The sequence below is a fragment of the Amblyraja radiata genome, chromosome 39, assembly GCF_010909765.2.
Source record: "Amblyraja radiata isolate CabotCenter1 chromosome 39, sAmbRad1.1.pri, whole genome shotgun sequence".
NCBI classification, from domain to species: Eukaryota; Metazoa; Chordata; class Chondrichthyes; order Rajiformes; family Rajidae; genus Amblyraja; species Amblyraja radiata.
In genome coordinates this window covers 17,827,373-17,841,279 of record NC_045994.1, presented here as the reverse complement: position 1 = coordinate 17,841,279, position 13,907 = coordinate 17,827,373, and the positions used below count along the sequence as shown (strand labels likewise).

The following is a 13,907-nucleotide window of genomic DNA, read 5'->3' as shown; positions in this document are numbered from 1 at the left end:
ATACATACATACATACATACATACATACATACATACATACATACATACATACAGCAATACAGGAGGGAAACCCAGAGATTGCTGCAATCTAGTCATGTTTCCACAAGGGTTGGGTCGGAGGTTAACTGTAGGGGACAGTAGCTTATGATTGAGACACACGCATTAACAATACAGGGACAAGTTCAAAACTGCCCATAACAGCTAGAGTAGTTACATTTGGTTAATTAAATGACCAAACAGAATTGAATAATGAGAAAATGTCAGTGTGGTTAACAGGGAAGTTAAAAGCTTCTGATTTCAGGAGAATTATAGTAATATATGCTGGTTTAAATCGAAGGTAGACACAAAATGCTGGAGTAACTCAGTGGGTGAGGCACATCTACTGGTGTTTAAGAAGGAACTGCAGATGCTGGAAAATCGAAGGTAGACAAAAGTGCTGGAGAAACTCAGCGGGTGCAGCAGCATCTATGGAGCGAAGGAAAGGGTTTCGGCCCGAAACGTTGCCTATTTCCTTCGCTCCATAGATGCTGCTGCACCCGCTGAGTTTCTCCAGCACTTTTGTCTACGCGGATCTACTGGTGTTCAGATGAATCAGACTGAAGAAGGGTCTCGACCCGAAACGTCGCCCATTCCTTTTCTCCAGGGATGCTGCCTCACCCGCTGAGTTACTCCAGCATTTTTTGGGGGATAGTAAGTGTCAGGTAATGCAATTCGGAAGGTACGTCATGAGGAAGGGAACATACAAAATAACAGGTGACTATGAAAGATGCAGAGGAACAGAGTAACCTTGGAGTGTACATTCATAACTCATTAAAGGTAGCAGAACAAGAAGACATGGTGATTAAAAAGGCATATAGGATGCCTTCCTTTATTAGTCATTGCATAGAATAATAAACCAGGCATGAAATGGATACAATGTTAATTAGACCACAGATTATTAGATTCCTTGTCACTCTTTCAGGACTGGAAAATATTAGCTCTAAGGAAATATTGGAGTGGTTGAGATTTTTCTATATGGAACTCAGGAGACTGAGGGGTGATTTAGCCAAAATGTATAAAATGATGAAGATTCTAGATAAATAGATAGGACCCGTTTCCTTTCTTGAAGTTCAAACACCAGGGAGCATAGATATGAAGTAATTGGCAGGAAGATAATGAAGTAACAGTGAAGTTACAGTGAAGTAACGAAAATTATTTTAATCAGCATGTGGAATTCACTGCCTAGAAGGGTGGTTTAGGATTAGAATCCCTGGGTGTATACTTGAAGGGCTGTAAATTACAGGACTAGACTGCTAGTCCTGAGTTGGAATCTTTCTTGGCCAGCACAGATTCAATGGACCAAATGACCCCCTGTGCCATAAATGGTCTGTGTTCTTTTGAAAAATTAACTCGTCTCAGTAACAAAGTTCATGCAATTTTGACTGTTGTAAAATGCCACTTGTCTCACTAACGTCCTACTGGATGGGCAGGGTGGGTGGGGGTGGGGTGGTTTGCTATCTCTACCTAGTTTGGACTATAGATACATAGCACTATAGTCCCGCCAGATCAAGGATGACATGCACTCATGTTCTGCGGGTTCTGTGGAGCCTGATGAGGTCAATTTGTGAACCATAGACTCTTGTACAGATGAAGCAAGAGGTGTCCGATAGTGATGTTGTAGAATCCCTCCACCATTGATGTAGGGCTTCCCTATCCTCCTGATACATGCGATTGGGGCTCCCAATGCCATCCCAAGTGTTCCTGGACCATTTTAAGCTGTTGTGGGAAATTCCCAAAAGTGGAGATGTTACAATTCTTCAGTTTTCTTTGATCCTGGGCGTTCGAGTTGCTGAACCAGGCGGTGATGCAATCAGTCAATATGCTCTTTACTGTACAAGAGAGTTTTCATTGACATATGGAATCTCCTCAATCTTCTCTGGAAGTAGAGGCATTGATGGGCGTTCTATATAATTGCACCAGTTTGCTGGGTCCAGGACAGATCTTCAAAGATAGGCACGCTCAGGAATTTCAAGCTTGGACTCTCCCCACCATCGTCCCATCAGATAGACAGGTTTGTGGGTCCTCATTCTTCCTCTTCCAAAGTCCACAATCAGTTCCTTGGTCTTACTGACATTGAGAGCCAGGTTATTGTGCTGGCACCATTTGGTCAGTCGATCGATCTTCCTCCTATACTCTGACTTATCACCATCTGTAATTCATCCAACAACGGTGGTGTCGTCGACGAACTTGAAGATGGATTCCGTATGGTGGCCGGCTGCACATTCATAAGTATAGAGTGAGTAGAGCAGGGGGCTGAGCACACAACCTTGAGGTGCTCCCAAACTGATTGTTATTGAGGAAGAGGTGTTCTTGCCAATTTGACCAGACTGTGGGAGGAAGTTGAGGATCCAGTTGCAGAGATGTGGAGAGAGCCAGTTCCGTGAGCTTGGTGGGGATGATGATATTGAACGCCGAGCTGTAGTCTATAAACAACTGCCTGGCGTATATGTTTATACTGTCCACGTGGTCCAGTGCAGAGTGGATAGCCAGTGAGATCGCATCCTCCATTGACCTGTTGTAGCAGTAGGCAACTGTAATGGGTCGAGGTTCTTGCTGAGGTAGTTGATGTGTGCCATAACCAACCTCTCAAAGCACTTCATCATCACGGACTTAGTGCCACGGGTCGATAGTCACCTTACTCTTCTCCTGGTATTATTGGTGCCATTTCAAACCAGGTTGGAATTTCAGACCTCAGTAACGAGGCTGAAAATTTCCACAAATACTACAGCCAGTTGGTCTGCACAGGTTTTGAGAACACCACCAGGCATACCATCAGTTCCAGACGCTTTCGAAGGGTTCACACCACTGACGGATCTTCTGACGTTGGCCTCAGTGACTGTAATACCATCAGGACATATGGGGGCTCGGGAAGGCACATCAGCGTTCTCCCTATCAAAGTGTGCGTACAATGCATTGAGCTCGTCAGGGAGTGATGCCTCGCTGTTGTTTGAGCTGCCCCCTGATTCACCTTGTAGGAAGTGATGGCTCGTCACAGATGGCCAACTCACACAGTTGTTGAACATCCACCTCATCCTCCAGCTTAGAGCATCACAGCATCAGAGTGTATGGATCCTGAAGGGAATAGTTTGCATCACTCTGCTGAAATCGTTAAATTGATTGGGTGGTAATTATATGGAACAGGAGAATGCTGAAAATACTCGTAGGTCACTAATTGTGATGTTCTCTCCACAGGTGCTGCTGGGCTTGTTGTGTAGTTACAGTATTCTCTATTTTAGTCCAGCTAATTACAACCATGTCAGTTTGCTCTCAATCTCAACATATTGTTGACAGTGTTATCAAACAATTTGCTCTTTAAAAAGTGTTCACTGATGCTCACAATGGTAAGAAAGAGTTGAGGGTGATTGTCTACGGCATCAATGTCTAATGCCCCTGTCCCACTTAGGAAACCTGAACGGAAACCTCTGGAGACTTTGCGCCCCACCCAAGGTTTCCGTGCGGTTCCCGGAGGTTGCAGGTGGTTGCCGGAGGTTGCAGGTAGTGGAGGTACACAAAATTGCTGGAGGAACTCAGCGGGTGCAGCAGCATCTATGGAGCGAAGGAAATAGGCGACGTTTCGGGCCGAAACCCTTCTTCAGACTGATGGGGGGTGGGGAAAGAAAGAAGGAAAAAGGGGAAGAGGAGGAGCCCGAGGGCGGGCGGATGGGAGGGTGGGAGGAGACAGCTAGAGGGTGAAGGAAGGGGAGGGGACAGCACAGGCTAGCCAAATTGGGGGAATTCAATGTTGATGCCATAGGGGCGCAAGGACCCCAGACGGAATATGAGGTGCTGTTCCTCCAATTTCCGCTGTTGCTCACTCTGGCAATGGAGGAGACCCAGGACAGAGAGGTCGGATTGGGAATGGGAGGGGGAGTTGAAGTGCTGAGCCACCGGGAGGTCATGTAGGTTAAGGCGGACCGAGCGGAGGTGTTCGGCGAAACGGTCGCCCAACCTACGCTTGGTCTCACCGATGTAAATTAGCTGACATCTAGAGCAGCGGATGCAGTAGATGAGGTTGGAGGAGATACAGGTGAACCTTTGTCGCACCTGGAACGACTGCTTGGGACCTTGAATGGAGTCGAGGGGGGAGGTGAAGGGACAGGTGTTGCATTTCTTGCGGTTGCAACGGAAAGTGCCCGGGGAGGGGGTGGTGCGGGAGGGAAGGGAAGAATTGACGAGGGAGTTGCGGAGGGAGCGGTCTTTGCGGAAGGCAGACATGGGGGGAGATGGGAAGATGTGGCGAGTGGTGGGGTCACGTTGGAGGTGGCGGAAATGGCGGAGGATTATGTGTTGTATTTGGCGGCTGGTGGGGTGAAAGGTGAGGACCAGAGGGACTCTGCCCTTGTTGCGTGTGCGGGGATGGGGAGAGAGAGCAGTGTTGCGGGGTATGGATGAGACCCTGGTGTGAGCCTCATCTATGGTGGCGGAGGGGAATCCCCGTTCCCTGAAGAACGAGGACATTTCCGATGCCCTGGTATGAAATGTCTCATCCTGGGAACAGATGCGGCGTAGGCGGAGGAATTGGGAGTAAGGGATGGAGTCTTTACAGGGGGCAGGGTGGGAAGACGTGTAGTCCAGATAGCCATGTGAGTCAGTGGGTTTATAATGTATGTCGGTCAGGAGTCTGTCCCCTGCGATGGAGATGGTGAGGTCAAGGAATGGTAGGGAAGTGTCGGAAATCGTCCAGGTGTATTGGAGTGCAGGTAGTGGAAGCAGGTAGGGAGACTGACAAAAACCTCCGGGAACCGCACGGAAACCTTGGGTGGGGCACAAAGTCTCCAGAGGTTTCCATTCAGGTTTCCTAAGTGGGACAGGGGCATAAAGCACAAAACAGCACCTAAGATGAAGAGAATGTCTTTACTGCTGTCCCCTCGTGGAAAGAAGATTCATCTAGTAAATGGATCATCAAATTGAAAATTATAAAAGGATAATGAATAAAATGAAGTAAACTGGGAGAACTTTGATGAAGTAACCTGATAGTCCACAGAGGAAGGTCAACTTTTGGAACTGTCTTTGACAAATGGTAAATAATGCCGAGCGAACTGGTCGTTTAAATATGACATCAAACTGTTATTTTACAGCATCCGGGGACATGGGGAAAGGACAAATTTATCGCAAATCAGCCATGATATTGAATGGTAAAAACAGCAAGCTAAACAGACACAAAGTGCTGGAGTAACTCAGCGGGACAGGCAGGCAGCATCTCTGGAGAGAAGGAATGGGTGACGTTTTGGGTCGAGACCCTTCTTCAGACCTACAGACTACTAGCCTGTGATGCACCAGGTATTATTTGAGTAATTTATTAGTGTTTTTCATGATCAGATTCAGGCAACAACTCTGAAAGCCTGACTGAAGGAAAGCAGATGCATTAATTACAACTAATAAACCAGGATGATTACTTCCAATCAAAGACAAAAGTCACTACAACTGCCACATGTTCGACCAGCGATCACCCCGCACACTAACCGGAGCGCTCGGAGAAAACCCACAAGGAGAACGTGCAAACTCCGTACAGACAGCACCCGCAGTCAGGATTGAACCCGGGTCTCTGGTGCTGTGAGGCAGTAACTCTACCGCTGCACCACCATGCCACTCCTCGTATAAAGTCCAGGCACTCAAAAATCCAGTTTTCAAAACATAAATGCTGGCATCTCTCAGCATGGCAGCCTCTAGATTTCAAAAATCTCTCATATCCTTTAATTTTACAAAGCAGCTGATAATTCTCCAGTCTCGTGTTTCCTCCAGATATTAGATTGGAAAGATTTGGACAAATTTATCCCAACTCGAAGCTGTGATCCCAACGGTGTTCTTGTTCTGCTGAAAATACAAACCTTCTTAGCAACAGTGTCAGTATGAGGCACAATGACCTAACTAAGATTACAGCTCCCTACCTTGTCAAATCATGGATTATCTATCGATGGTTATTTCATGGCACTAAATCACACTGAAGAAAACACTATTTTTACAAGCAACTAAAATCTTAAAGTTAAAATAATAATTCAGCAGTAATCAGACTCAGAATTAGAGTGGACTCAGCACCAAACCACAGTCTGCTTTCCTTACTTTCTGCAAGTTTCCTTTTGGTTTCGTTACTGGACTGTACGATCCCAAGGAGACCATTGATAGAGTACGATGAGCCCAGGGAGTCGCTGGGTGGCGGAGACTCTGGAGGTGTCACCGTCGAGTTGGGCACTGAAAAAAATGCAAGTTTGAAATGATCAATCATAATCATTCAAAGGGCCACCTTCATTACTGAGACTGAACACATACTGAATATGTAAGGACGAGTGAATTTGTGGCAAACTTCCTGACTACCAAATCTTGACCATACCTAACTTTAATCCAAGAATCACCGTATAAACATTAAAATGGGAACTTATTGTTTTGCCTTCCTGTTCTAGGGAACTGACAATAACTCTATACAACCTATCATCTACCAGTGGATAGAAACAAATTCTGCAAAGGTCAGGACTCACGATAAAACTCACTATTATAAGAGTAATAAGGTCATAATAAAATGCATCATGTTATATGGCTCGGACACACGACATTTGACCCCTTCCCCTGAGGTTAGGCATATTGAAAACATAGAAAATAGGTGCAGGAGTAGGCCATTTGGCCCTTCGAGTCAGCACCACCATTCAGTGTGATCATGGCTGATCGTCCAAAATCAGTACCTCGTTCCTGCTTTCTCCCCATATACCATTATTCCATTAGCCCTAAAAGCTAAATCTAGCTCTCTCTTGAATACATCCCACTGAGTTGTTGAATAATGTTGGATTGAGCCGCTGGGGAGGGTTGGTTGTGGATCCTAGTTACAAATGATGTGAATTAATCTTAATGCCCTATAATATAATCATCGGTTGAACTAATATTGTTGTGATATGCATTTGTCCATTTCAAAATAAGCACCAAAACTAAGAATAGTTTGAGCCATAGATGCCAACTATGCTTGACTTACCAGTAAGGGTATAAAAATGTGTTTCAAGTTTGGTTCAGTAAGATGCCAGCAATTTCCTTCATGTTTGTTGAGTGTATTGGTAGCCTGCATAACTTTATGCATCGAAGATAGACACAAAATGCTGGAGTAACTCAGCGGGACAGGCAAGGCAGCATCTCTGGAGAGAAGGAATGGGTGACGTTTCGGGTCGAGACCCTTCTTCAGATCTTCTACCTGCCACCTCTATCCAGAGTAATTCACTGTAGTTAATGTATCTATCATTTACCAGCTTGTCCCAGGATGTAGAAAGAAACTAGAACACCATGTGCAAACCCACTTGGTCATATGAAGAACATATAAGCACACACGGAGCAATGGAAGTCAGGATTGATGTTGGGTTATTGGAGTTGCTGGGGATATAGAGAACTAAGAATAATGGCAGGAAGCAGAGGCAAATTGGACAACTATATTGACATTTTAAAGTGATGCCTGAGTTATTTCAAAGGAAAGCATAAACTAAACTCAATATTGAAACTTTTTAATATTTTTACCTTCGAGCTGATTGCAAGGCTGACCAAGAATCCGTTGAACTGAGAAACCACAACCCTATTAAAAGTGACAATTTTTCAGCCAATGAAATTAATTTGGATATTCTTTTCTCTTGCAATGATATACAGGTTGTTTTAATGAAGGAAATACATGGCCTGATGTGTTTACATCAACAGTGTTTGTTCACAGGTCACTCCAGATCCGGCTTTTTCTGGCATTCACTCAATATTAGGATCCATCACCCAAAAGCACTCACTACCATTGCTGGGAGGTTCCAGCTTGCAAACCATGATATAAATCTTATCTTTATATAAATTCACTGCAACTGTAAACCAACAAATGAAATATTATCACCAACTAATCCAAAAATCTGTATCAGCAGGTTTAATCTCCTCCAACTTTGGGGCCAGTGTTACATCTACAACATTGATTTCCACATTAAAACAAAATGCAGAAACAGCCTGAAAATTTACCTGGGCAAAGTGCTTCAGAAAAGCGAGAATGAAGGGGAGTTTTAGAAAGTTTTAGAAAGGTTGAAAGATAGAAGGCTTTTAATGGAGGGGGCTAAAGTGACACCGCATGGAGGGGTTTGGAAGCTGCACAATAAAACTCTGATTGATGAAAGTTCTGGTTTTAAAAAGGAGGGAAGAGAAGCTGGAAATAGACACAAGATGCTGGAGAAACTCAGCGGGACAGGCAGGCAGGCAGCATCTGTGGAGAGAAGGAATGGGTGACGTTTCACAACATGCTGGAGTAACTCAGCGGGACAGGCAGCATTTCTGGAGAGAAGGAATGGGTGACGTTTCACAGAGTGCTGGAGTAACTCAGCGGGACAGGCAGCATTTCTGGAGAGAAGGAATGGGTGACGTTTCGGGTCGAGAACCAGCTTCAACCTGGGACTGTTTGGGTGGTTGATCTGGGGCGCAGAAATAGACACAAGATGCTGGAGAAACTCAGCGGGACAGGCAGGCAGGCAGCATCTGTGGAGAGAAGGAATGGGTGACGTTTCACAACATGCTGGAGTAACTCAGCGGGACAGGCAGCATTTCTGGAGAGAAGGAATGGGTGACGTTTCACAGAGTGCTGGAGTAACTCAGCGGGACAGGCAGCATTTCTGGAGAGAAGGAATGGGTGACGTTTCGGGTCGAGAACCAGCTTCAACCTGGGACTGTTTGGGTGGTTGATCTGGGGCGCAGTGGAGTGCAGGGCCCGGACCAGTAATAGTTGCAGATGCTGGTAGAAAAGTGACTGTAAAAAGACTTGTATATTAGCATTTTGTACATTGGCAAACAGAGGTCATCAGCAGTTGGCAGGACATCACTAATATAGAAACATAGATAGAAACATAGAAAATAGGTGCAGGAGGAGGCCATTCAGCCCTTCGAGCCAGCACCGCCATTCATTGTGATCATGGCTGATCGTCCCCAATCAATAACCCGTGCCTGCCTTCTCCCCACATCCCTTGATTCCACTAGCCCCTAGAGTATCTAACTCTCTCTTAAATCCATCCAGTGACCTCTGTGGCAGGGAATTCCACAAATGGTCAAGCAGGCTGGGTATAGGGTGGCTATACAGAGGTTAGGGAAGTTGGAATAGGTGCAGAGCAAGGGTTCCCAACCAAGGGTGAGAGGAACATTTGTGACATGAAGACCTAATGTAGCAACAGCAAGGTAACAAGTTTCAGTGCGTCGAAGAGTTGTTACCTAAATATCGGTACAGCTGCGAATGTGGTCTTGGTGATATCTAGACTATGTTGGAGCTCAGGGTAAAGTCCAACATCATCTGCGTCAATCTGACAGAGTAGCTGGAACGGAGCATATAGTCAATAGAAGACTGAAGACAGGTCTCAACCTGAAACGTCACCCAAACCTTCTCTCCAGAGATGTTGCCTGTCTCGCTGAGTTACTCCAGCTTGTTGTGTCTATCTTCACTATACATAAGCCCTTAGATACATCTTAGATAAGTAGCTCCATTGGCCTCATCTTTGTGAATCTTACACAATTTAAATATCATGGGCCTTGTGTGACATAATTACAGCAATATTGAGATTTTTGTAATGTTTGTTTCCATATGAATGTAATGGTACAAATTAACTGAACTATGAACACAATATCATGGGGGAAACCACATTTCAGACCATATTCGGACATATCTCTGTTACTCACCCAAAGTGTGGCCTGGACTCAGTCTCGTCCCAGAATGGTCTTCAAGAGGTAGATGAAATGGCTGCTGAACTTTGGTTCTTATAATTCTGACGACAAAGTGGAAAGGTTTAATAGTTCTCTCATCACTCCTTTTCATAGAGTCATAGAGTGATATAGTGTGTAAACAGGCCCTTCGGCCCAATTTGCCCACACCAGCCAACATGTCCCAGCTACACTAGTCATAGAGTGATACTGTGTGGAAACAGGCCCTTCGGCCCAACTTGCCCACACCAGCCAACATGTCCCAGCTACACTAGTCCCACCTGCCTGCGTTTGGTCCATATCCCTCCAAACCTGCCCGATGCATGTACCTATCTAACATTGTTCTCTCTTCTCATTAAGCTGCTTTTCCTTACTCTATTGCTGGTTAATTTTGTTCTTAAGATAAATGTTCATGTGTCTCCCCATTCATCACCACTGGCAGCAATTAAGGACTTGTTGTCGAGGTGAAATATTTACCTCCACATAGTCTACAGACCGCACTAACATTCGCCAGGCCAAAATCACACTCTTAATCCAATTGGAAACCAGTCAAAATGTTTCCAATTTGAAGGCTGTCGTATGATTTTATTTTCAATTAAATTTGTCAGAATAAATCTTTCTAGTGCCATCATTTTCCAGTTCACTTCTTCCCAGTACTGACGAACTCTTGTGGTGTAAAGTCCATGGGCACCATGTCTGGTGTCAAATGTCAGTAAAGTCCAATTCAGTTTTTAACAGGATGAATAATAAGCCAGAACATTTAGAATGTTTTAATGCATTGAGGACTTCATTTTGTGTCCATCATTAACAGTATTTGATTTGGGATTGCATTGTAGTGTAGAGTTTTACTCTGCTCCCTTGAATGATTGATTGATATTAACTCAAAGTCTCCTTGAACGGAAAATATTATGTTCCATAGTTCTGATGTCCTTCAGGTGTCAAAGCGCAACCTTTATTGGGAAACAGAGACATGCACTGGTGCAACAGCTTGCAATGCATACTTGTTAATTCAATTCAATTCAATTCAATTCAACTTTATTGTCATTCCACAGATACAAGTATAGGTACAACGAAATGCGTCTGGTCATAGTCATAGTGCAAGATAGGAATTTAAAGAAAAATACAGAACAAGCATACATTAGAGTAAGAAGAGTACTGGTTAACAATGTGGATGGAGAGACCAAAGATATCTAGCGACAGGACTCCGAGTTCAGCAATGTAAGTGTGTTGTTGAAAAAGCTGTTCCTCATCCTGCTAGTACGAGACCTGAGGCTCCTGTACCGCCTCCCTGATGGGAGGAGGGCAAACAGTCCATGGTTAGGGTGAGAGGGGTCCTTGATGATCTTCCCGGCCCGTCTCAGACACCGTTTTCGGTGGAGGGCATCCATGGCAGGGAGCGGGGCACCGATGATGTGCTGAGCGGTTTTCACCACCCGTTATAGTGCCTTCCTGTCTGCTGCGGTGCAGCTGCTGTACCATACCGTGAAGCAGGTGGTCAGGATGCTTTCGATGGTACAGCGGTAAAAGTTGGTCAGGATCTGGGGGGACAGGTGAGGTTTCTTGAGCCTCCTCAGGAAGTAAAGGCGGTGCTGCGCCTTTTTGATCAGTTTGGTGGTATTGAGGGACCAGGACAGATCCTCCGAGATGTGTACCCCGAGGAATTAGATTTGGGTTAAACAGAGACATGCACTGGTTCAACAGCTTGCAACGCTTACCTGTTTATGGAGCTGACGCTGGGCACGGTATCATTATTACACACTCCCTCTGCCAGCAGCCTGTCTCGGATCTCCCACGCAAACATTGTCGGGTTCTGCCGTTTGTACTCAGCTATCTTCTCCACCACTGTTGGCGTGGCAACCTTTGGCTTTGAGCCCCCGATGACTCCTGGCATGATGCTGCCCGTTTCATAGTACCTGTGACAGGTTCCAGAAGACAAAGGAGAGAGAGTTGTGAAATCACCCAGAGGGTTTTGAGTCTGAGGTTTTCACCCAGTGTTGTGTCTGTGGAATTCTCTGCCACAGAAGGCTCGAGGGGCCGAATGGCCTACTCCTGCACCTATTTTCTATGTTTCTATGTTAAAATGTTAGTTTGTGCATGGATCTAGAAGCAGCAAACTAGTGTTGATAGTTTCCCTCTCCCCTGACTCTCAGTCTGAAGAAGGGTCTCGACCTGAAACATCACCCATTTCTTCTCTCCAGAGATGCTGCCCGTCCCGCTGAGTTACTCCAGCTTTTTGTGTCTATCAATGAGACTGTAATCCCTGGTTCTGGACTCTACAGTCATTGTGAACATCCTGCCATTGCATATTCCTGATAGACGTTTGTGTGTTTCTGTCATATTATCTCTCATTCTTCTACACTCCATCTACCCAATCCAATCTCCCCACATACATCAGTCCTGCCATCCCAGGACCTCCCACCAAGGCCTTGTACAGCTGCAGCAACCACCGCAGTTCCTGTACATAAATCCCCTTACACTGATGGACAATTTAGTGTTTGCTGTCCCAACTACTTGCTACTCGTGAATGCTTGCTTTCAGAAACTGTTGCTGCAGGAAAAGCAGTTCAGCAGGTCAGGCAACATCAGGAGATGGAAAATCAGTTAATATTTCATCAGATGGACCTAGTCTCTTGCTCTCTCCACAGCTGCTACCTGATCTGCTGAGTATTCCCAGCATTGTCTGTTGTCATTTCAGATTTCCGGCATCGACATTAGCCTGCGAGGTTGTCGTTTCACCGTGAGGCCAGCGTTTTGTCTCCTACCTGCCAAGGATTTTGCTGACACACCCGTGACTGACCCTGAGCTGGCGCGAGATGTCACAAGGCCGCACCCCTTGGTGTGCAAGGTCGACGATCCTCTGCCTCACCACATCGGGAAGCGGTCTCCCATTCACAAACATGCCTCCGAGTTGATTGATTCCACCGTGTCCTAAAAACAAGAGCAGAGTCCATTAAAACCTAACTTATTTGTATTTCTCTAGATTTGTCAAAAGGGCAGTGTTACTTTATTTTTAGTGATGCTGGCTTGAAGCAAATATTGAAGTTTTTCTACATTAAAAGCAACTTCTTGTTCCATTTCCACCTCTTGGCATCAGCCCCAACTATTGTCTATTTATTTTTCAATTATTTTCTCCCTTTGTAGTTTTCTTATTGTTAAATGTATTTCTCTGTTATGAAAGTGGAATGAATTGTGGAATGCGTTTCCTGTCGAGTACTTGATACTGGCCAGGATTTCAGTTTCAGTGTAGTTTAGTTTATTGTCACGTGTACTGAGGTACAGTGAAAAACTTTTGTTGTGTGCTAACCAGTCAGCAGAAAGACAATACATGATTATAATCGAGCCATTTACAGTGTACAGATACATGATAAAGAAATAACGTTTAGTGCAAGGTAAAGCCAGTAAAGTCCGATCAAAGTAGGGATTTGTGTTAATGTTGATGACTACACTCAACTGTTAGATCTCTCATGGAACAGATCAGGCAGGTGGGTTGGCAAGTGGGTCCACTCAAACAGCCAAACACAAGATTGCAACTAACACTGTACCCAAGCTTCGTGAAGTCTTGCAGATATGAGGACGCCTGCCTCTTCCTGTCTGTAATCCAAGATCCTCCTTGGTACTGGTATATACAGGATATACCAGTACACTTGTCTGTTGCAAGGGTGTTATGGGTGGGGAGTTTAAGTGTCTCTCACCAACAGTGCCTTGTTAGCACTCTAACTAACGTTGGTAGAATACTCATGTACATCGCTACATATTATGGGTCTGTGATAAATAACAAACTATTTTGAATATTTATTTTGAATGATGTGAAGGATAAGTTGACGATTTTTGGCCGGCCCAACCAACCTGTGTCAGATTGATGTATCTAGCACCGGTTGGTAGTAACGGCCACAATGTGGACCTTGTGAGAGACAATGTCACTGTCTTCTCATGAAGGAAATCCTCAATTGTGTTTTATTGCCTTACAATTGTTCTAAATTGGATGGACTTGAAACAGATCTGCGACATTAAACTAGGCATCCGTGACGTGCTGTGAACTATAAGCTGATGTTCACTACCTCCATCTAAACATGAAACAAAACAGACAATGCTTAAAACACTTAATTTTAAGCATATTCTGTTTTATGTTAATACTCTCCGTTAAGTATTCTGTTTCCTGAAATGTTAACTCTGTTTTTCTTCCCTTGGCTGCAGCCT

At 44.8% G+C, this 13,907-nt stretch overlaps 1 protein-coding gene across 2 annotated transcripts in view; it reads right to left on the bottom strand.

Annotated features, from left to right (window-relative positions):
• Positions 1-13,907, bottom strand: part of LOC116967365 (paired box protein Pax-8-like) — a 44,243-nt gene that overhangs the window by 10,805 nt on the left and 19,531 nt on the right. For both annotated transcript variants that reach the window (XM_033013872.1, XM_033013873.1), the window contains 4 exons: positions 12,473-12,638; positions 11,427-11,624; positions 9,691-9,776; positions 6,100-6,228 (listed from right to left, as the gene is read on the bottom strand). In XM_033013872.1, coding sequence (XP_032869763.1) covers positions 6,100-6,228; positions 9,691-9,776; positions 11,427-11,624; positions 12,473-12,638 — 579 coding nt within the window. The remainder of the gene's footprint in view (positions 1-6,099; positions 6,229-9,690; positions 9,777-11,426; positions 11,625-12,472; positions 12,639-13,907) is intronic.